General features: G+C 38.8%; 2 protein-coding genes across 3 annotated transcripts in view; one reads left to right on the forward strand and one right to left on the reverse strand.

The window, feature by feature from the left end:
• LOC126258671 (DNA polymerase epsilon subunit 2) overlaps nt 1–6163 on the forward strand; it is a 137149-nt gene extending 130986 nt beyond the window's left edge. For both annotated transcript variants that reach the window (XM_049955662.1, XM_049955659.1), the window contains exons 6-10: nt 3930–4071; nt 4179–4414; nt 4650–4833; nt 4926–5102; nt 5953–6163. In XM_049955662.1, the coding sequence (XP_049811619.1) occupies nt 3930–4071; nt 4179–4414; nt 4650–4833; nt 4926–5102; nt 5953–6039 (826 nt within the window). In that variant the 3' untranslated portion in view covers nt 6040–6163. The remainder of the gene's footprint in view (nt 1–3929; nt 4072–4178; nt 4415–4649; nt 4834–4925; nt 5103–5952) is intronic.
• Nucleotides 6033–23701, reverse strand: part of LOC126258697 (egl nine homolog 1) — a 65850-nt gene continuing 48181 nt past the window's right edge. Inside the window, exons 2-5 of the mRNA XM_049955663.1 lie at nt 16074–16193; nt 6793–6932; nt 6616–6686; nt 6033–6540 (exon numbers count right to left, since the gene is read on the reverse strand). Of these exons, the coding sequence (XP_049811620.1) occupies nt 6509–6540; nt 6616–6686; nt 6793–6932; nt 16074–16193 (363 nt within the window). The 3' untranslated portion in view covers nt 6033–6508. The remainder of the gene's footprint in view (nt 6541–6615; nt 6687–6792; nt 6933–16073; nt 16194–23701) is intronic.

The raw sequence follows: 23701 nt of genomic DNA on the forward strand, positions 1-23701 counted from the left end.
TTGCACTTTTGTCACATTGAATGATTCTCTTCTGTCGTTGTTGATCCCTTTCTTGCAAGATCTTTTTCTGGCCTCAGCGATGTTGGAGATTTAATGTTTTACCGGATTTCTGATATTAACACAGCATGCTCGTGAAATGGTAGTACGGGAAAATCCACACTTCATCACTACCTTGGAGATGCTGAGTCCCATTGCTCGTGCATCGACTACAACAGCACGTTCAAACTCACTTAAATGAACTTTGTAAACTACAGAGTCATTGTATGAAACCTATATAAATTGATCTAAACCCTCTTACAAGATGTACCAGTTTTTGTGGTGTAGCTACACTGACATTTTAGGAAATCAGTTTTCTTTCTAAACATATGCTAGCCAGGAAGAATTTTATATTGCGCTTGGTTATTAGGCAGGATAAACACAAAGCTTTCAGATATAGAATAAGAAACACTTGATTTCCTGCTGTGTGTTTTTAGCATATTTCTGTAGCTGTTTGTTGATCAAATGGATAGCAAAATTAACACCAGTGAACTACCTCATTTATTCCAATTTTACAAACTTCTGGAAAGGATGCGCAGGGGTGATTACCATAGCCAAAGAGGGCAACAGAAACAACTGCATATGCTTTTAATTTGGGTATTTTAATCAATGACATGTCAGTTTGCTCCAAAATTGGAAATTTACACTTTGTGGTCTAGTGGTGAAACAGTGCCTGGAAACAAAAAGGTCATGGGATTGAATCCCGGTTAGAATTTTTTAGCCTGTCAAGAACAACACATGGTTTGAATTCATGAAACACACACACACACACACACACACACACACAGTAGTGATAAACAGTCTGAAAAGCTAACTTCAGTGTCAAATAACTCTGAAAGGCACAATGTATCAATTTTTTTCCTAACAATTGTTCCTCAGCTCAACCTCCTCAGCAACACCCTTTTCAGACCATTCCTGACCACCATAGGCAAAATTAGAAGTAGATGATGTACATTAACTAGCATGGTATGACTTAGTATAGCAGTCACTACATTTTATTTTAATACAGTTTGTAGAAACACTGAAATATGGCGATGATCTAATTTAAATGGAAACAAGATTTCAGAATGGAAATAAATCTGATGGCAACAAATTGATGTTGTCCTGATTGAAATTACTCTCATTATGAGGCACTTTTAGCAACAATGTAAAGGGCAAGTAAAACAAATGAAGATGTGCGTGTTCAGTAAGCTAGATACAGATGGAACTGTGCCTCATGTCAAATAGGAAACATTTAGTTCTGGGCAGGAGCATGCAGAGAAATTTTGGCTAAGTTTAGAAGAATACTTGACCAAACATTAGAGGAACAGTTCTTGAGAGGAGGATCCTTCAATGATTTTCTCTGTAAAGAAGTTTCTAAAGATAAAGTGCACAATAGTCATAAAACAAATCGTAGGCTATTGCTAGTAAGATGCTGAGTGAAACACTTTTGCACAAAAGGGCATTGTGAGAAACTTAAAATGACTACCATAACAGAACCTCATTGAAATACCTCTCAAAAAGTGCAAAGATTGTCAGCTTGTCTTAAATATTAAAAATAGTGTATTTTCAAACAGCAAAACACATAGTAACCTAAGATTACGATACCGCTGAGTCACAATGGAAATCAGTCAACTCATTGAAGCATTAATACATGGGGGTAACAATGTGGGTACATGAAAAGAATAATCAAATACGAGGTTGGTTTGAAAAGTTCTCAGAATGGAATAGGAAAAAAGTACTTAAATCACTGAAACTTTTTTATTTTTCAATATAGTCTCCTTGTAGATTAACGCACTTGGCGCAATGATGTTCCAGTGCCTTGATCCCATTTCAAAACTGAATTTCCTCCGGGCCTGCATACTAGTTGTCATCTCCGGTTATCAATTCTTCGTTTGAAGTGAATCTTCGTCCACCAAAAAAAATAACAGTTTTGGGACGAGCTGGAAGTCTGATTGAGCCATATCAGGTGAATAATGCGGGTGTGGCAACAATTCACACTTTAGTTCGTGTAATTTTGCCATGGCGACGGCATGTGTGCGGGCGTGCATGGTCTTGATGGAAGATGACTTTCTTCCTTGCTAAACCTGGCCTTTTTTCGCATATCTTTTTTTGCAATTTGTCCAGGGGGTTAGCTTAGTATTCTCCAGTAATTGTTTGCCCAGTGGGGAGATAAACTACCGACAGATTCCCCTTTGTATCCCAGAACGCTGATGCCATGACCTTTCCCACCAAAAGGAATTGTCTGTGCTTTCTTTGGTGACAGAGAATCAGCTTGTTTCCACTGTTTTGACTGTTGTTTTCTCTCTGGGGTATAGTAGTGCACCCAAGTTTCATCTGTGGTCACAAACCGGCACAAAATATCTTGTTTATTTCTCCTAAAACGGGTCAAATATTATTCCTATATGTCCATTCTCATGCATTTTTGATCCAGTGTCAAGAGATGCGGCACTCATCTTGCAGGTAATTTTTTCATTTCTAATTCTGCAGTTAAAATGTGATATACCCATTCAGACAACATCTGGCAAGCACAAGCAATTTCACGCAGTTTCAATCGGCGATTCTCCTTGACCATTTTGTGCACTCTTTTGCAATAATTTCTGGAGTAGTGACACTGCACAGATCATCATCTAAGCTCTCCCGACGAAATTTAAATTCATTTGTCCACTTGGCAACAGTTGAATATGAAGGAGCAGCAGAGTCCCCCAGTGTATTCTGGAAATCGGTGTGAATGTCCTTTGCTTTCATACCTTTCTTTATGGAGTACTTAATTACCAGATAAAACCTAAGTGTTAATATGTGACCTTTCCTACAAGTTGTTTTGTTTTCCATGTAGTGTGATTTGAATGTAAATTGAAGCTGGAGGTGTGGAGAAAGGAAAGGAATGGAAGTACTTATGTCAGAATGCATATTCCCACCAAGTACCACCTATCCGCAGACCCTGTCCATTTCTTCCATGCTTGCTACTCAGATTCCCACAGCAGGTCGGATGTACTTGTGCATCCACATTGAGGAATATGGAACCATTGCCCATCTAGGCGAATTATTACATGAATGTTCGGTGTCTACTCTTTTCAACACGATGCACTCAAATGAACAGGTGGCGCTCAGTGGAAATGTGGATCGGCTGTGAGATGTGCCGAATAATCTGCACAGTTGTAAGAACGCTCTGTCTTGGAGGTGCAGTGGTTAATGCACCTGCCTAGTAAGCAGAGGATCCCATGTACGAATCCCAGTCCGGTACACATTTTCGCTCATCGCCACTGATTCTGCGTAATGTTAATGCAGCTGACATCTGTAATCCTTTTCCTTTCCTTTCTCCCCACCTCCACCTTCAATTTACACATAATGTATCACAGCTTCAGATTCCGTGTATTGTCTATTCTGTCAGACATATCCGAAAGAGCAGATGCCATGCATTCATGTAGTGTAATGTAATCCAACCAATCGAAATTACAGCAGTTCCTTTCTTCTAATCTACACCCCCTCCCCCCCCCCCACGACAATGCATAATACAGAAAAAAAAAAAGAAAATTGTTTCTTTTTCAGACCAGAGATGTAGTAAAAGGCACTTACCTTTTCTTACATAAAATTATATATTTCAGGCAAAAAGTAATATAAGCTCATGTGTGTTCATTTGCTGGCATTATTTCCATATACAATGGGGCTCTCCCATGCTGACAGTTACATCCCCTGTGGCTGTCATCAGTGTTGAAGAGTTAATGAGACTGGAGATAAATTTTTTTGTATCTTCTACCTTTTGCGTGTCATTAACAGCAACAAGTTTTATTTTTGAGTGAATGTTGTGTAAATTATACTTACATCAATTTGCTCTGGATTAAAAAAAAGTATTCGTGCCATAGTTCTTTACAGTTTTCAGTTCTCCAGTTACCTACTTATTCTTTGTCAAACAGAGATTATTTTGGAAACATGAACACATTTGGAGGTCCTTCCAGCAAAAGTCTGAAGCTGTCAAAGAAGCTGCTTAAAATAGAAGAGGAAAATGAGGATGCTACCATTGTATTTATTGCTGATGTTTGGGTAGACAATGTTAAGGTACTGAGGATTTCACACATAACAATGTCTGCTGCAGTTGTATTACTAAAAAGCTGAAAACACACTTGCATGGTTTGTCACTCAAGAATGCCAATTTTGTTTTTCAGGTATTAGAAAAGCTTTCAACATTATTTCAGGGCTACTCAGAATGTCCACCAGTGGCATTTGTGCTGATGGGCAATTTCCTCTCATCACAGCATGGCAGTGCACATGCTTATCTCCTTAAGGAAAAATTTAAAATTCTAGGGGATATGATTATTCAGTTTCCTAAATTAACAGCAAATAGCAAATTCATATTCATTCCTGGCCCTGTTGATCCTGCTTTTGCTAGCATCCTTCCCAGGTACGTTCAGATGAAAGCCACTTTGCTTTCAGTGTCAGTACTCTAGTTTATGAGACAGAATTTCATGCTGTTATTTAACTGCATAAAATTCTGGTTTATGGAAGGGGATACATCATCATTGTTACTGAGATTTTACAGTTTTTGTGATACGTCACTGAGCACCTGTTGCGTGTATGTAGACTTATGCGAGTAAATGCATCCCGTATTCATAGAGAGATTCTTTTTTCCTGGACAGACCACCATTGCCAACGTTTGTCACAGAAGAGCTGAAAAAGAAACTTCCTTCAGCTATCTTCAGCACAAGTCCTTGCCGAATACAGTACTGCACCCAAGAAATAGTAGTAATACGGGAAGATCTGGTGACTAAAATGTGTCGGAATACTATTTATTTTCCTACCTCTGGTGATATACCACAGCATGTGAGTTCCAATTATTGACATAGACATTTGTATTACCAGTATTACAATTCTCTTCTACTTGTCACTAATAATAATTTTTTCCTTGTTCGTAGTTTGCAAAGACTATAATAAGCCAAGCACACCTAGCACCACTGCCACTGGCTGTATGCCCTGTTTATTGGGGATTTGATTATGGGATGCAGCTTTATCCATTACCTGATCTAATCGTAACTGCTGATCAATTCAACGCATTCACCACATCCTACTCTGGATGCCAAGTGATAAACCCAGTAAGTATAAAATTAATTTATGAAGCAAGTTATATACCCTCACCCCCTCCCTGAAGATGTTCGTGCAGAGAACAGATCTTTTTTCACATAAAAAGAGTAATAACATCTCTCTATGCACTGAGGGATGGTGCTTACAAAAAAGTGTAACTTTATTTCATAGTCATTCATTAAATTAGCTGATAAATCATGAATCCTTACTTATTAGTATGATTTGTGGCTGCCTCGATATGACTGGGTGTTGTGTGTCTTTCATAATCACTGACTCACAAGTCGCCGAAGTGGCGTCAGCTAAAGAGGGCTTGCAATTTCGGGGGCCAAACACCCCGCGTGGGGTCTCCCGGCCAACAATGCCGTACGATCATTTCATTTTTGTTATGTTTGTGTTACCCACGTGTTAAGGAAAAACAATAATCCTGCCCCACGGAAAAAAAAAAGACGACTCAAAATTGCCCGTGAGAAAGGGTATTTCCTCTAGGTGAGTAATATTGCTGGAAGTAATTATGATATAACTGTCTATTTTTGTAATGAGAGTAATTACTCTAGTATACTTTACAATTGACATCTTGGAACTTCCTATAAGGGTAGACTACTTGACTTACTGCTGTACTAGAAGGAAAGTCTCAAGTAATACCTTGATCTCCGACACCTTCAGGAATATTAAAGTGAGCATTAGGCTTGTATGCAGTAGTCTGTTGTACAGGAAGTACTGACAGATGCCTTAGTAAATAAGAGTAAGATTGGTTTCTCTGAGGCTACTAATTGTAAATATCTCATATCTGTGTCATTAAGAAGTACAGTTCATAATGAGATGAATGGAGTGTTGATGTTCTTTCCTATATTGTGATTTCAGAGTTCTTTCCCAAGAAGCAATTATTCTTTTAAAGTGTACCTGCCAGCTTCACGCCAAATAGAAGACAGTCAAATTCCAAATGACTGATAATAGTTATTGTATTGTTTGTATATTACATATAATTACAATATTTATCTTACATAAATGTCATAAAGCTGTAAATATATTTACATAATTTTAAAAGGTGACCTTTTTCTTTACAAAACACTAATATTTTGATTTCAAGAATTTCTAAATAATTTACACAGGTATTTGGTATTAAAAAATATCACTTCGTTGATTGTGATACGTAGTATGTTACAAGTACTGTTACATAAATTACAATTTTAACAACAATAAAAGAAGACTCCACTCAATGACTTCTAGGCAGCACTGCACCATTGTGAACAATTCTAATTGTTTTTTAGTAGATAAACCTTCTGCACATAAACATGAGCAAAGGTATTGAGTACACACTCACATGCAACAATACTTGATTTTATACTTCCTGCACATCAAAAGGTGAAGTTTATGAAGCATACTGATTTGTTGGATTTTGACTCACAACCACTTAGCATCAGTTGCTTGTGACCTGTCGACTATGGTCTCCTGTCAAACAGAATGAAAATGTTAATGACTGCAAATTTTTACCGAAAACCAATGAAATAAAAGAGCGTAACTTACTTTCTTTTTGATATCTTCTGCAGGCTTCTTCTCTTTCATTTGCATCAAAATACCACAGTGTAATAGCATATCTGAAAAGGTAAAGTATCTTGGTCTAAATGGACAACTTTAAGTCACAAGAGATGAACTTAAACAAGCATCAAGGCAATAACAAGAATAAATCAATGCTAATTTTACCTTGTCTTGTATGCTGGCTGAACTTCATGAGGGTTACGCCTATCAGACCAGAAAAAAAGAATTCTGTCAAAGAGTGGTTCTATATCTGCTACTTTGTCTTGCCATCCAAAAGGGAAGATTCGTAAAAGGCCTCCATTTTCCTATGAAACGGTAAATTATGAGTGTTTCCTACTTATGTGTTAAATAGGAAGAGTCTTTAAGCATTATAAATTGTTACCACCCAACCACAATATTATTGCACTTGGCCTCCCATGACATTACAGTAATTAACATCACCACATTGCATTGTGAATGATTTCAAGACAGTTGTGCACATATTATCAAGTTGTTCAGCATGTCCTCATAAAGTAACAATTAAAAACTCATGCTATGTTAATCAAAGTGCCTTTGCTCCGAGGTACAGTAATATTGTGGTCGACTAATAATGAATGTCAAGATAAGACCACGAATATACTGATTATCTTAACTGTAAATATAAATCTTTTTAAGTCAATAATTAACAACAGAATTAGGGACTTTCCATTTCAGCGTGGAGGATGATGATACTACTACTACTACTACTACTACTACTACTAACTACAACAGAAATACTTTTATTGAATACCAAATGGTTTTTTTGTATGCCAAAAAGGTAAAAAAAATTAGTTTTTCTGAATAATGAAAGATTACTTTAAACATTGACGATTATTCTCTCACTGTGTGTATTTTTACGGAAGAAGTGGAGAAAAAGACATTACTTTCAGCAGGACACAGTAACACAAAATGATATCACATATTTAAATTATTGCCCAATTCATTAAAAACTCAAATGAAAAACAAAGTTATTAGGAGGAATCAAGTATAGAGGCATCAGTAATTAGGGAACAAGCAGGTGGGTGAAAGTAACACATCTATACTCAAGATTTGACTAGGCGGATAGTAGCTCTTTCATTGTGTTGCAGGTGTGTTATGTGTACTATTCATTGGTGTATGAAGATTAAATGAGATTTCCAATCTTTGACTCAAATCTGCACTGACTTTTGCCTGTGAATGTCAAACTCTTAGATATTATGCATCACTAATATTTAATACCCCCCCCCATGGACCTTGCCGTTGGTGGGGAGCCTTGCGTGCCTCAACGATGATGATGGCGTCCTCTTGGGTAAAATATTCTGGAGGTAATATAGTCCCCCCTTCCGATCTCCGGGCGGGGACTACTCAATAGGATGTCGTTATCAGGAGAAAGAAAACTGGCGTTCTACGGATCGGAGCGTGGAATGTCAGATCCCTTAATTGGGCAGGTAGGTTACAAAATTTAAAAAGGGGAAACGGATAGGTTAAAGTTAGATATAGTGGGAATTAATGAAGTTTGGTGGCAGGAGGAACAAGACTTCTGGTAAAGTGAATACAGGGTTATAAATACAAAACCAAATAGGGGTAATGCAGGAGTAGGTTTTATAATGAATTAAAAAATAGGAGTCCGGGTAAGCTACTACAAACAGCATAGTGAACGCATTATTGTGGCCAAGATTGACACGAAGCCCACGCCTACTACAGTAGTACAGGTTTATATGCCAACTAGCTCTGCAGATGATGAAGAAATTGATGAAATGTATGACGAGATAAAAGAAATTATTCAGGTAGTGAAGGGAGACGAAAATTTAATAGTCATGGGTGACTGGAATTCGACAGTAGGAAAAAGAAGAGAAGGAAACGTTGTAGGTGAATATGGATTGGGGCCAAGAAATGAAAGAGGAAGCCACCTGGTAGAATTTTGCACAGAGCATAACTTAATCATAGCTAACACTTGGTTCAAGAATCGTGAAAGAAGGTTGTATACATGGAAGAACCCTGGGGATACTACAAGGTTACAGATAGATTATATAATGGTAAGACAGAGATTTAGGAACCAGATTTTAAATTGTAAGACATTTCCAGGGGCAGATGTGGACTCTGACCACAATCTATTGGTTATGACCTGTAGATTAAAACTGAAGAAACTGCAAAAAGGTGGGAATTTAAGGAGATGGGACCTGGATAAACTGAAAGAACCAGAGGTTGTACAGAGATTCAGGGAGAGCATAAGGGAACAATTGACAGGAATGGGGGAAAGAAATACAGTAGAAGAAGAATGGGTAGCTTTGAGGGATGAAGTAGTGAAGGCCGCAGAGGATCAAGTAGGTAAAAAGACGAGGGCTAGTAGAAATCCATGGGTAACAGAAGAGATACTGAATTTAATTGATGAAAGGAGAAAATATAAAAATGCAGTAAGTGAAACAGGCAAAAAGGAATACAAACGTCTCAAAAATGAGATAGTTAGAGGACAAATGTAAGGATTTAGAGGCTTGTCTCATGAGGGGTAAGATAGATACTGCTTACAGGAAAATTAAAGAGACCTTTGGAGAAAAGAGAGCCACTTGCATGAATATCAAGAGCTCAGATGGAAACCCAGTTCTAAGCAAAGAAGGAAAAGCAGAAAGGTGGAAGGAGTATATAGAGGGTCTATACAGGGGGCAATGTTCTTGAGGACAATATTATGGAAATGGAAGAGGAGGTAGATGAAGATGAAATGGGAGATATGATACTACGTGAGGAGTTTGACAGAGCACTGAAAGACCTGAGTCGAAACAAGGCCCCGGGAGTAGACAACATTCCATTAGAACTACTGACAGCCTTGGGAGAGCCAGTCCTGACAAAACTCTACCATCTGATGAGCACGATGTATGAGACAGGCGAAATTCCCTCAGACTTCAAGAAGAATATAATAATTCCAATCCCAAAGAAAGCAGGTGTTGACAGATGTGAAAATTACCGAAGTATCAGTTTAATAAGTCACAGCTGCAAAATACTAACGTGAATTCTTTACAGACGAATGGAAAAACTAGTAGAAGCCGATCTTGGGGAAGATCAGTTTGGATTCCGTAGAAATATTGGAACATGTGAGGCAATACTGACCCTACGGCTTATCTTAGAAGAAAGATTAACGAAAGGCAAACCTACGTTTATAGCATTTGTAGACTTAGAGAAAGCTTTTGACAATGTTGACTGGAATACTCTCTTTCAAATTCTGAAGGTGGCAGGGGTAAAATACAGGGAGCGAAAGGCTATTTACAATTTGTACAGAAAGTAGATGGCAGTTATAAGAGTCGAGGGACATGAAAGGGAAGCAGTGGTTGGGAAGGGAGTGAGACAGGGTTGTAGCCTCTCCCCGATGTTATTCAATCTGTATATTGAGCAAGCAGTAAAGGAAACAAAAGAAAAGTTTGGAGTAGGTATTAAAATCCGTGGAGAAGAAATAAAAACTTTGAGGTTCGCCGATGACATTGTAATTCTGTCAGAGAAAGCAAAGGACTTGGAAGAGCAGTTTAACGGAATGGACAGTGTCTTGAAAGGAGGGTATAAGATGAACATCAACAAAAGCAAAACGAGGATAATGGAATGTAGTCGAATTAAGTCGGGTGATGCTGAGGGTATTAGATTAGGAAATGAGACACTTAAAGTAGTAAAGGAGTTTTGCTATTTGGGGAGCAAAATAACTGATGATGGTCGAAGTAGAGGATATAAAATGTAGACTGGCAATGGCAAGGAAAGCGTTTCTGAAGAAGAGAAATTTGTTAACATCGAGTATAGATTTAAGTGTCAGGAAGTCGTTTATGAAAGTATTTGTATGGAGTGTAGCCATGTATGGAAGTGAAACATGGACGATAAATAGTTTGGACAAGAAGAGAATAGAAGCTTTCGAAATGTGGTGCTACAGAAGAATGCTGAAGATTAGATGGGTAGATCACAACTAATGATGAAGTATTGAACAGAGTTGGGGAGAAGAAAAGTTTGTGGCACAACTTGACAAAAAGAAGGGACCGATTAGTAGGACATGTTTTGAGGCATCAAGGGATCACCAATTTAGTACTGGAGGGCAGCGTGGAGGGTAAAAATCGTAGAGGGAGACCAAGAGATGAATACACTAAGCAGATTCAGAAGGATGTAGGCTGCGGTAGGTACTGGGAGATGAAGAAGCTTGCACAGGATAGAGAAATGAGCTTTTCAATTAGTGACACAATGTATTATTTAATGGTATTAGTATGTGTTCAGACACTGTTTCTCGAGTTTTGCTACTACACTATGCTGCCAACCTCCAATATAGTGTACAATAAACCTGCCAACTTTTTTTTGTTTGTAAGGCATACATCAACAAGCTTTTACCATTTATCTTTTTCAGGACCTACTGAATGCCGTTAAAAATGTGTCAGTTTATCTGATTTTAACTGTCTCCCAATTTTATATTTACGAACAGCAATCCTGAGTTGTATTATTTACAACTTTTACATGCTGCTACCAGATAAAAAACATTATTTCGGTATTTGAAAGACTCATCTGTAATTTTTTAGTAGTGGTGACACATCTACAAGGAAAAGTGAATAGATCACAGCTGTGCTTTCAAATATGGTGGTGTGCAGAGTCCAAAATTTAGTATGCAAAGCTGCCAGCTCAGGCGGCAATGATTGTGCCTAACCCAACTGGGCACTGAATCAAACTGAGCTTATATGGTAAATACAGGTATGTCATTAGATACTCTCCAACTCAACGCTGGAGTTTTGGTAACTGGGAAAGTGCCAGTCTTTTGGCAACACATGACCAGATATGGGCTTAATAAATCAGAAATGTAATGCCTGCTGTCCAAACAACCAGCTATGTGAATAGAGGCAATCATTTTGTGTACAAAACTACTTCCATACCACCATGCCAGGTGATGGAGTACTTAGGAGGATGAAAAATGCTATCTGGTGTTTGTTTTCCACACTTGTATACATAACCAGGACTCATCTGAAATGTGATGTGGTGCTGCTAATGTGTCCAGTGTTATCATAGGACGCACCTTCATTGGTGTCCTGCTCTCTGCTGTCTCTTCAAGGGAAACTGCAACAATGGTCACTGTGCTGATGGCCGGTTGTCCTACATAGATGTTGCTGCATTGTCCATGTGGATACTTCTGTATGAACAAAACGTAATGGGAATGCTTTTCTTACAGAATCTATTTATTCATCAACAACAACTTTCTTCCCTTCAAAGTAATCCACCTCAGACATACATTTGTGCCAGTGCTTTTACCAACCTTGGAATCACTTCTGGAGTCCAGTGGCTGAAACAACATAGCTGTTTTGTTTCCTGCCAAAAATTACGTACAAGCACAGACGTGAGCAGGAGCAATATCTTAATGCAATTTGTACAAATGGTTTTTCCACAATTCTGGTCTTTTTGAAAGACAGCACATAACTCCAGTGCAGCATTCATTATTAACCATATGACCATAAGGCAGGAATTTATGACAAACTATACCATTGTAATTGAAGACAACAGTGAGAAGAACTTTCAGATGTGATCAATTTGGTAAAAACAATTTTTTTTTGTCTTATCTCTTCAGGCAGTTTCCACTGGGACTAACAGATCTTGGTTTTGACGTCATATCCATATACCCGTCCATCGTCACCTGTTGTAACCTTCTTGGGAAGTACTGGACCGTTGTTGACTTCATTTAGAAATTCCCGAGTGATGTCTATACAATGTCACTTTTGTTCAAAATTCAACAATTTCAGAGCAAACTTTCCTGTTACATGTTTCATGGCCAAAACATCTGGAAAAAACTGCTTGCCATGAACCAATGGTTATGCTGACATCATCACAACTTCTCTGCTGGTGATTCCACGATTTTCCAGAACCATTTTCTTTACTTCTTCCACAGTTATCAGTAGCTGATGTGCTAGGACGTCCATGGTAGTAATCGTCTTCAAATTATTCTCGACCCTCTTTGAAACATTTATACCACTTGTAAACTCTTGTCTTACTCATAGTAGCTTCGCCAAAAGCCACAATCAACATTTCGAACATGGTGTTGCACTTTATTTAATTTTTAAAGCAAAATCTTTGATCCACCTTTTTCAAAACTAAAAATGAAAGCATGTATATCCTTTTCAACTATCAACTAAATATTCAAAACGGTTAAAAAAAATTGAAAAATCAGATTTATTGCCTGTGAAATTAAAAACTTCCCATTACTTTTTGATCACACCTTGTATGATCCTGTTCACCAGAGTATACATCATGTGTCTCTCTGGGTATGAGTCACATGGTGCTGCTGTTTGGAGTATAATGCGAGCAGCAGCATCTCAAAATGATGAAACTCAATCTCCGTAGGCAACGGTCCTGCCACTGTCAAATTCCAAAATGTGCTGGTAGATATCTCTCTTTCTTACTCGAAGCACAGCATGATCTTCCCACAAACAGTCAACATTCAAAAAACTTGCTGGGTAAGCTTTCCTTATATACATAATGTAAGGTACCACCGGGACCTACTTTGTGGCATTAGTCCATTATGTGATATACAACTGACCTACAGGCAGTCTCCTTTGACTGCATTTTCCCAGTATCCACGTGCCTTAACTACAATTGAACCTATGTGATCATTCCATGTCGTGTTCTTACAAATTGTTCAGCTGGGTATTTGTGTGATTCGACTAATTCTGACTACCTGGTCGTGTTGTCTTAGGTTTAATAGCTCTTTCTCAATGCCACTGATACTAACATCTACATGTTCATCTTTGCTGTGGTAGTACTTCCTAAATCTTTTTTAGGGAAGGAACAATTTAAAATAAAATTTTATAGAGGCAGCAAAGCTCAAAATGTTTGCCGAGTCCATGCCACTATGCTACAATTTTTCATGGTGCATAATTTAATCATGGCTAACCCCTGATTTAAGAACCATGAAAGAAGGCTGTATGCACGGAGAACCTGGAGACTTAGAGAGAGAGTGGCTAGTGTGGAGAGCTGCAACAAACCCAGTCTATAGGCTGAAGTAGTAGTAGTCGTCGTCGTCCTCCTCCTCCTCCTCCACCACCACCACCCCCACCAACAACACTAACATTGCAGAGAGTCTTCACATTGCTCCCTTCCTTCAATGGAATATTAATAGTATAAAAACTGAAAAGACATGAGTTCCATGATTTACAAGTTTATGAATGTTTTGTAAAGGAAATCTTGATTAAGTCAAAAGCATTATAACTATTTTTTCAAAGCAAACAATTTCTTTCATTTGAGCTTGTATAATTGATGTAGCGTAGTCATAGTGGAGCACTGTCCTATTCACAACAAACCTTGAATGAAGTAAACAAACCATTTGCTCTGAAACTAATATGCAAATAAATAAAATTTGGTAGCTGAATGATGATTTTTTCCCCCTTTTAGAATGAAAAACACCACTGTGTGTCCAAGACATGAAATTTAAAAAAGCCTCAAGCCAAATCACAACAAATTGCTTGAATTTTAGCACTCAATATAGTACCACCACTGGTGATCAATGCTCTACATACACTGAGGGACAATCAGAGAGATGAACAATGTAATCAGTCATATTATTTTTTTCCTCTCGTTCTTTTCTTTTGACACACACAGATTTTTAATGTATGGTCAGAATACACATTTTTGAACAATAGTAATGCGGCAGAACTCTTCATACGTCTGCCCGCTACCACTTACAGAGATAAACAGGCGAATATACAGAAATTAAAAATTTGGAGAGTGTATCTCCACTTGTTTTGTTTGCATACCAATATTATCGCTGGTATAAAATAACTTATTATATATGCACCAGGGGCTCAAGGATGCACCAGTTTTGTCTATGTAAGTAATGATTTTGTTAAGAAGGCATCAGTCTTCGTGCAGGCGCTTGAGCAACAGCATTGGACCGCTCACACAGAAGATGCCACGTAACTATAGGAGGAAAAGGCATAGCTGCCTTACAATATTGCTATTGAGACTAAGAACTATGTCGGTGCACAAGTCATCCTGCATGGGCTATCAGTCATTTGTGGTGCAGTTTTGAACTTTACCCTTAGCAACAGTGATGCCAATCAGCGATAATCTTGGTATGCAAACAATATAAGTAGAGATACACTCTTCAAATTTTTAAGTTCTGTATATTCTACTTATCTCTGTAAGTGGTGGCTGGCAGATGTATGAAGAGTTCTGCCACATTAATATTGTTCAAAAATGTGTATTCTGACCGTACATTAAAGAAGTGTTATGGAAGTCATTAGCAAGATGAAGTTTCTTAATAACCCCATATGTTCATAATTTCGCCCACGCCGAGAATCCTATATCAAGAGGATCGAAGCAGACAAGAAGAATTTGCGTCAGCAGAGGTGGGGCAATCTGGAACCAGTATTGTCATACCAATCTCTATGCACAATAGTGGTAACAGGAAAAAGAGGTACTTAAATTTATGAATGTTAATCCAAAAATATATCAATTTCAAAGGTCTGTTGGTATTAGTGCTAGTTAAAGTTCACTCAGGATATGTGTAACTTTCAATTTCTTTCCAATTGTTTTGATTATTCAAGCAGCAATTATTAACCAGTTTCCATTATCTCTATTATTTTTTATCCCTGCTCCCCCTACTCCAGCCATGGAATTCAGTCATTCTTAGCAGAATTTTGTGCCAGACATAAACTCAACTAAACCACATCGTTTGTAGGCTGTACTTGTTCAATTTTGCTAACAGCATGCCTTATACTGAACTGCATGCATTTGTTTCAAAAGCAAGGATTGATCGTAAAAAACACTTTGCTGAATGGGTGTTGCAATCATGGAACAAATAAAAAAAAAGCAGAACTGTATTCGAATCAGATTCGACATGACAATATCAAGGCCCTTGATCATACTAAAAAATCTGGGAGAATGTTGTTACATAACTCATATTGATGTCTAACTGGAGACTACTACCAGCTTTGAAGCCTGCATGTTCCCTCCTTTATAAAATATTAACTAATGAGAATGTTTTGGGTTACAGTTTCATCCGCTATTAGATAGCTAACAAGAGAAATTATGTACACCAAATTCTGATAGAAATTTTGCATGTAATTTGCGTTTTCTTCAACATCACTATGCATGCAGAACAAAGTTGGCAGTTGTGGACACACATAAACAGGAATGCCCCAAATGAAATGGATTTTAGTTATCCACTGTGATAAGAGGTATTACTTTCAATGCTTGTGTTTCATGTGAAAGAAGTTACAAAAACTGAAACTGAGTTGCTTCACCAGCAAATGTAACAGTAGCCTGCATGATTTCCTGGCAACAACCCAGAACATACTGGGCAATCACAGATCTCTATGCACAAATATGATGAACTAGTCGATTCTTTGGAACATTGGTTTCTGTTCCACAGTCATTTAGAACATAGCTACACTCTCTTTCACATTTCTCTGACATTTGCGAAATTATTCTTCACAATATAAACATACATTTACCTTCACATTCCAGTCACGATTAAGGTAATATATTGCAGTAACACATCTGCCATCTCGGTTAGGGTTGTCCACATGTTTTACGTAACGTGAACCATAACCAGGGTAACAAGCAACCATTGCCTGTAACAAATGTGAACTACCTTAAATACTGCATCTGATACAAAACGTAACTACAATAAAAAATCTATGTATAATAATTAGGAGTTAGTAAATCAGCGCTGAACTAAGCAAATGTGCATGTAATGAATGGTGGGGTAGTTTAAGTAAGGGAAGCATGAGTAAATGAAAGAGGAAGAAATAGTAGACCATATTTTCAGTATTATAGATGTTAACAACAGTTAATATTCCATATAAAAATCATATCTCCAATTGATAAAATATCACTCATCATAAATTAAAGGGACACTGGAACTCCTCATAAATTAAAGGGATACTGGAACTATGAGGGTATAAGAAAAAAAATAATAAATGCCATTTACTTACATATGGATGACCATTACAATTACAAAATATACTACTGCAGGCACCACATTTAACATTTTATGATTATGATAATGTTCTCCCAGAATACCTAAATATGAGGGCTATCCAGAAAGAACAGACATTTTGAAACAAAAAAATAACAATATGGGAAAAAATCATATTATGTTATATACATTTTAAAGGTACACTCTTAAGCTATTTTCTACATAATAGCCAACTGAGGCATTTATCGTACCGTGACCCAAATTTTCCAACAACACCTCTGTAGAAATTTGCTGCCTGCAACTGCAACCTCAGATTTATACCAACATGCAGTTTGGTGTCATTATCGAAGTATTGTGTAGTGAGCTACATCTTCATTGATAGGAAGAGGCGGTAGTCGCTCGGCACCGAATGTGGGCTGTATGATGGGGTGATCAAACACGAATTTTGTTGTTGATTTTCATTCAGTCTGTCAGTTACAAGGCTAGGCCTACCACTGTGGTTCTCATTCTGAACAGTGGACGGCCATTTTTAAAATCAATGCACCACTGTCTCTCTCAACTTTCGCTCATTATTCCTTTTCCACATGCATTACAAAGGTTGAGAAAAAATTTCAATTGGTTTGCAGTTTTTGGCCCAAACAACCTAATCACAGAAGGCACCTCAGAATTGATGGCATTTTCTACTGTAGTGCACATTTTAACATGTCACAGAAAGCAACATAACAGGGACACAGATCACCCACTGCCACTGCAGGATGCGAACTGAGTGTAGGAATGTTAAGGCACCAAGATGGCGGCTGTAGCCCTGCCCACTGCCACAATAAATCAAAACCTCTGTCACTGTCTGTGCAGTCATCATAGATCAGTGATAAAAAATTCAAAACCAGTTCTACTTCAGATCATAATATTAGTGAATAGAGTAACAGCAAAATCACACTGTCTGGGATTTGTGTCCATTGCTTAAGTATGGCAGTTAACAAACTAAATAGTTTTTGGAGAACAGATTAGTTGGAACCTATTTTGTGAGGATGTGCAAGTAATACATATACCAATTGTCTCCTAAAATAGGACTACTTTCATAATCATGCCAATAAAACTCTAAATTAGGAGCAGTGCCATTATGTGTTTTGTGGAGCAATGTTGACAAGGCTTCTACAGCTAAAACTATACTCCGCAAGCCAATTTAAAATGTGTGGTGAAGGGTACTCCGTGTACCACTGACACTTCCTGCTCTCCTGTTCCAGGCGTAAATGGTGCACAGGAACAACTGATGGTAAGCCTCAATATGAACTCAAACCTACGTTCAAGATCTTTTTGGTATATATATATATATATATATATATATATATATATATATATATATATATATATATATATATATATAAAAAGGAGAAATCAATGTGGTGGTTGACTCTTCGAGGAATGTAAACACACTGAATTTTAACAGTAGACCACACCACAATGCACACCACCTCTCGTGTAGCACCTGCCACTGCAGTTGGATGAGCACATCTGTGTGGCTTTCACATTTATTAAACAATTCAGTTTCTGGCATCTATTTTTCCTATGGTTTCTTTAATATTGTTATTTCTCTTCAAATTGTTCCATATGCATTCTCCCAGATATTTAATAGATGTGACTATTACAATTTGATTGTTGAGCAATAGTGCAATTAAATTCACACGAGATCATCACTTGCAGAATTCATATTGATTCCTTCCAGTGAGGTGTGAGGGATGTAAGGAGGCATCTTAGTAGCTGGTTTTAAGTGTCCAACGAGGAAAGCTATCTTTCCTAGCAAACAGATGAAGCTGTAGCATAGCAACCATATAAGGGCATATAGTGCGAGTGTGAACCTGAGCAGTGTATTGCAGCAGCATTGAGGGCGGCAATTGCTGAATGCTGTCACTAATTATTCAACAAGGAATGTGGCTAAGGCAGGTTAGCTTGCTCAAACAGCGAACTCAGCGGTACTGCATTGATTAGTGTGTGCAACAAGGGGCAAGTTAGATTTACACGGTCATATTTGTAACAGAATCATTCTCTGAGTCTTGCAGCCCAACCGGGATGATGGGCTGTGCCAGATAAAGACTCCACATGCACTGCCAGCAAAGGTTACCAGTGGAAAGCCTTGGCAATACAACAGCTCTGTGCTATCAGTCTCTACCTGGACTTATTGCCATGGCTCGGTTCCTGCTTAGATGGGACAGCTGGTTGCTTCCCACGCACATCAGCCGCCATCCGCCGCTGCCGGACAAGCATCTCAGTGTGGGGGGGCATCCCTCGCTATAACCCACAGGGTGGCAGGAGCCGTTGTGGCCCAGTATGTCGAATCCGTGCAGATAGCTCATGCAACAAGGCCATCAGCATGGTGTAGTACCAGCAACACAGGGTGTGCAGGTAACCAGCCCAGCATAATTCACCTGTAAGCTGGCCACTGATCCCGTATATCAAGCAGAGCATATAAGTCAATAAAAGAACTTGCTACATTTGTAGCAGCCTTTCTCTGGAACCACCTGTGCCTCCTCCACCTGCTTGCAACATTCTGGCTTATAGCCGCCTCATCCTGCAACAGGGGACATTAAAATCTGGTGTCCGGATTTTGGGTGTCCGTCTTCAAACAGCACGGAGTCTTGACCACAACCTACAATGGACACAGTATGGTGAGTGGTGAACTATTTGGTTATGTTTTGGAGAGTGTAATAGACATGGAAGTGAGATGTGACTGTCGTTTTAATTTTAAGGCTACCTTGTTTAGCCCAAAGAAGCCAACTGACTTATTTGCGTTTGAAAGTAAATGTAGAGAGCAGTCCTGCTATTCACAATAAAGTGTCTGGCAGAGGGTTCAATGAACCACTTTCAAGATTCTCTCTACCGTTCTGCTCTCCAACGGCACGCGGGAAAAACGAGCACTTAAATTTTTCTGTGCAAGCCCTGATTTCTCTTATTTTATTGTGATGATCATTTCTCCCTATGTAGGTGGGTGCCAACAGTATGTTTTCGCACCGAAGGAGAAAACTGGTGATCGAAATTTCATGCGAAGATCCCGTCGCAAAATGAAAAATGCCTTTGTTTTAATGACTGACACTTCAATTCACGTATCATGTCTGTGACACTGTAGTTGTTGTTGTGGTCTTCAGTCCTGAGACTGGTTTGATGCAGCTCTCCATGCTACTCTATCCTGTGCAAGCTTCTTCATCTCCCAGTACCTACTGCAACCTACATCCTTCTGAATCTGCTTAGTGTATTCATCTCTTGGTCTCCCCCTACGATTTTTACCCTCCACGCTGCCCTCCAATACTAAATTGGTGATCCCTTGATGCCTCAGAACATGTCCTACCAACCGATCCCTTCTTCTGGTCAAGTTGTGCCACAAACTCCTCTTCTCCCCAATCCTATTCAGTACCTCCTCATTAGTTATGTGATCTACCCATCTAATCTTCAGCATTCTTCTGTAGCACCACATTTCGAAAGCTTCTATTCTCTTCTTGTCCAAACTATTTACCGTCCATGTTTCACTTCCATACATGGCTACACTCCATACAAATACTTTCAGAAACAACTTCCTGACACTTGAATCTATACTCGATGTTAACAAATTTCTCTTCTTCAGAAACGCTTTCCTTGCCATTGCCAGTCTACATTTTATATCCTCTCTACTTCGACCATCATCATCAGTGATTTTGCTCCCCAAATAGCAAAACTCCTTTACTACTTTAAGTGTCTCATTTCCTAATCTAATACCCTCAACATCACCCGACTTAATTCGACTACATTCCATTATCCTCGATTTGCTTTTGTTGATGTTCATCTTATATCCTCCCTTCAAGACACCATCCATTCCATTCAACTGCTCTTCCAAGTCCTTTGCTGTCTCTGACAGAATTACAATGTCATCGGCGAACCTCAAAGTTTTTATTTCTTCTCCATGGATTTTAATACCTACTCCGAATTTTTCTTTTGTTTCCTTTACTGCTTGCTCAATATACAGATTGAATAACATCGGGGAGAGGCTACAACCCTGTCTCACTCCCTTCCCAACCACTGCTCCCCTTTCATGTCCCTCAACTCTTATAACTGCCATCTGGTTTCTGTACAAACTGTAAATAGTCTTTCGCTCCCTGTATTTTACCCCTGCCACCTTTAGAATTTGAAAGAGATTATTCCAGTCAACATTGTCAAAAGCTTTCTCTAAGTCTACAAATGCTATAAATGTAGGTTTGCCTTTCCTTAATCTTTCTTCTAAGATAAGTCGTAAGGCCAGTATTGCCTCACGTGTTCCAGTATTTCTACGGAATCCAAACTGATCTTCCCCGAGGTCGGCTTCTACTAGTTTTTCCATTCGTCTGTAAAGAATTCGTGTTAGTATTTTGCAGCTGTGACTTATTAAACTGATTGTTTGGTAATTCTCACATCTGTCAACACCTGCTTTCTTTGGGATTGGAATTATTATATTCTTCTTGAAATCTGAGGGTATTTCGCCTGTTTCCTACATCTTGCTCACCAGATGGTAGAGTTTTGTCAGGACTGGCTCTCCCAAGGCTATCAGTAGTTCTAATGGAATGTTGTCTACTCCCACCTTTTTGCTTTCCCTTCTTTGCTTAGAACTAGGTTCCCATCTGAGCTCTTGATATTCAAGTGGTTCTCTTATCTCCAAAGGTCTCTTTAATTTTCCTTTAGGCAGTATCTATCTTACCCCTAGTGAGATAAGCCTCTACATCCTTACATTTGTCCTCTAGCCATCCCTGCTTAGCCATTTTGCACTTCCTGTCGATCTCATTTTTGAGACGTTTGTATTCCTTTTTCCTGCTTTATTTACTGCATTTTTATATTTTCTCCTTTCATCAATTAAATTCAATATTTCTTCTGTTACCCAAGGATTTCTACTAGCCCTCGTCTTTTTACCTACTTGATCCTCTGCTGCCTTCACTACTTCATCCCTCAAAGCTACCCATTCTTCTTCTACTGTATTTCTTTCCCCCATTCCTGTCAATTGTTCCCTTATGCTCTCCCTGAAACTCTGTACAACCTCTGGTTCTTTCAGTTTATCCAGGTCCCATCTCCTTAAATTCCCACCTTTTTGCAGTTTCTTTAGTTTTAATCTACAGGTCATAACCAATAGATTGTGGTCAGAGTCCACATCTGCCCCTGGAAAGGTCTTACAATTTAAAACCTGGTTCCTAAATCTCTGTCTTACCATTATATAATCTATCTGATACCTTTTAGTATCTCCAGGGTTCTTCCATGTATACAACCTTCTATCATGATTCCACTATCTCCCCTATTTTGCGATAATACAAAACGAACCGCCCTTCTTTGTACTTTTTCGATGTCATCCGTCAGCCCCACCTGATGCGGATCCCACACCACACAGCAGTACTCCAGAAAAGGGCAGACAAGCCGTGGTGTAAGCAGTCTGTTTAGTAGACCTATTGCACCTTCTGAGTGTTCTGCCAATAAATCGCAGTCTTTGGTTTGCTCTACCCACAATATTATCTATGTGATCGTTACAATTTAGGTTATTTGTAATTGTAATCCCTAAGTATTTAGTTGAATTTATAGCCTTCAGATTTGTGTGACTCTATCACGTAATCGAAATTTAGCTGATTTCTTTTATCATTCATGTGAATAACGTCAAAGTTTTCCTTATTTAGGGTCAATTGCCACTTTTCGCACCATACAGATATCTTATCTAAATCACTTTACAAGTCGTTTTGATCATCTGATGACTTTACAAGACGGTAAATGACAGCATCATCTGCAAACAATCTAAGATGGCTACTCAGATTTTCTCTTATGCCATTAATATAGATCATGAACAATAGAGGGCCTATAACACTTCCTTGGGGAATGCCTGATATTACTTCTGTTTCACTCGATGACTTTCCGTCTATTACTATGAACTGTGACCTTTCTGACAGGAAATCACGAATCGATTCACACAACTGAGGCGATACTCCGTAGGCACGCAGTTTGGTTAGAAGACACTTGTGAGGAACAGTGTCGTAATTCTTCTGAAAATCTAAAAATATGGAATCAATTTGACATCCCCTGTCGATAGCACTTATTACTTCATGAGTATAAAGAGCTAGTTGTGTTTCACAAGAACGATATTAAACCACCTGGCAGATTAAAACTGTGTGCCAGACCGAGACTCGAACTTGGGGCCTTTGCCTTTTGCGGGCATGTGCTCTACCAACTGAGCTACCCAAGCACGACTCACGCCCTGTCCTCACAGCCTTACATCTGCCAGTACATCGTCTCCTACCTTCCAAACTTTGCAGAAGCTCTCCTGCCAACCTTGCAGAACTAGCACTCCTGAAAAAAAGGATACTGCGGAGACATGGCTTAGCCACAGCCTTGGGGATGTTTCCAGAATGAGATTTTCACTCTGCAGCAGAGTGTGCACTGATATGAGACTTCCTGGCAGATTAAAACTGTGTGCCAGACAGAGACTCGAACTCGGGACCTTTTGAAGTAAGGCTGTGAGGACGGGGCGTGAGTCGTGCTTTGGTAGCTCAGTTGGTAAAGCACATGCCCGCGAAAGGCGAAGGTCCCGAGTTCGAGTCTTAGTCTGGCACACAGTTTTAATCTGCCAGGAAGTTTCATATCAGCACACACTCCGAAAGAACGATATTTTCTGAAACCGTGCTGACTATGTGTCAATAAATTGTTTTCTTCGAATACAGTATGTGTTCCAAAACACTACTGCAAATCAACATTAGTGATATAGGCCTGTAATTCATCGGATTACTCCTACTTCCCTTTTTGCGTATTGGTGTGACTTGAGCAATTTTCCAGTCTTTAGGTACGGATCTTTCTGTGAGCGATTGGTTGTATATAATTGCTTAATATGGAGCTATTTTATCAGCATACTCTGAGAGGAACCTGACTGGTATACAATCGGAACTGGAGGCCTTGCCTTCATTAAGTGATTTAAGCTGCTTCGTTACTCTGAGGATATCTACTTCTGTGTTTCTCATCTTGGCAGTTGTTCTTGATTGGAATTCAGGAATATTTACTTTGTCTTCTTTGGTGAAGGAGTTTCAGAAAACCGTGTTTAATAACTCTGTTTTAGTGGCACTGTCATCAGTGACTTCACCATTTTTATTGCACAGTGAAGGTATTGATTGCGTCTTGCCACTGCTGTGCTTTATGTAT

Source organism: Schistocerca nitens, chromosome 1 (genome assembly GCF_023898315.1).
Source record: "Schistocerca nitens isolate TAMUIC-IGC-003100 chromosome 1, iqSchNite1.1, whole genome shotgun sequence".
NCBI lineage: Eukaryota > Metazoa > Arthropoda > Insecta > Orthoptera > Acrididae > Schistocerca > Schistocerca nitens.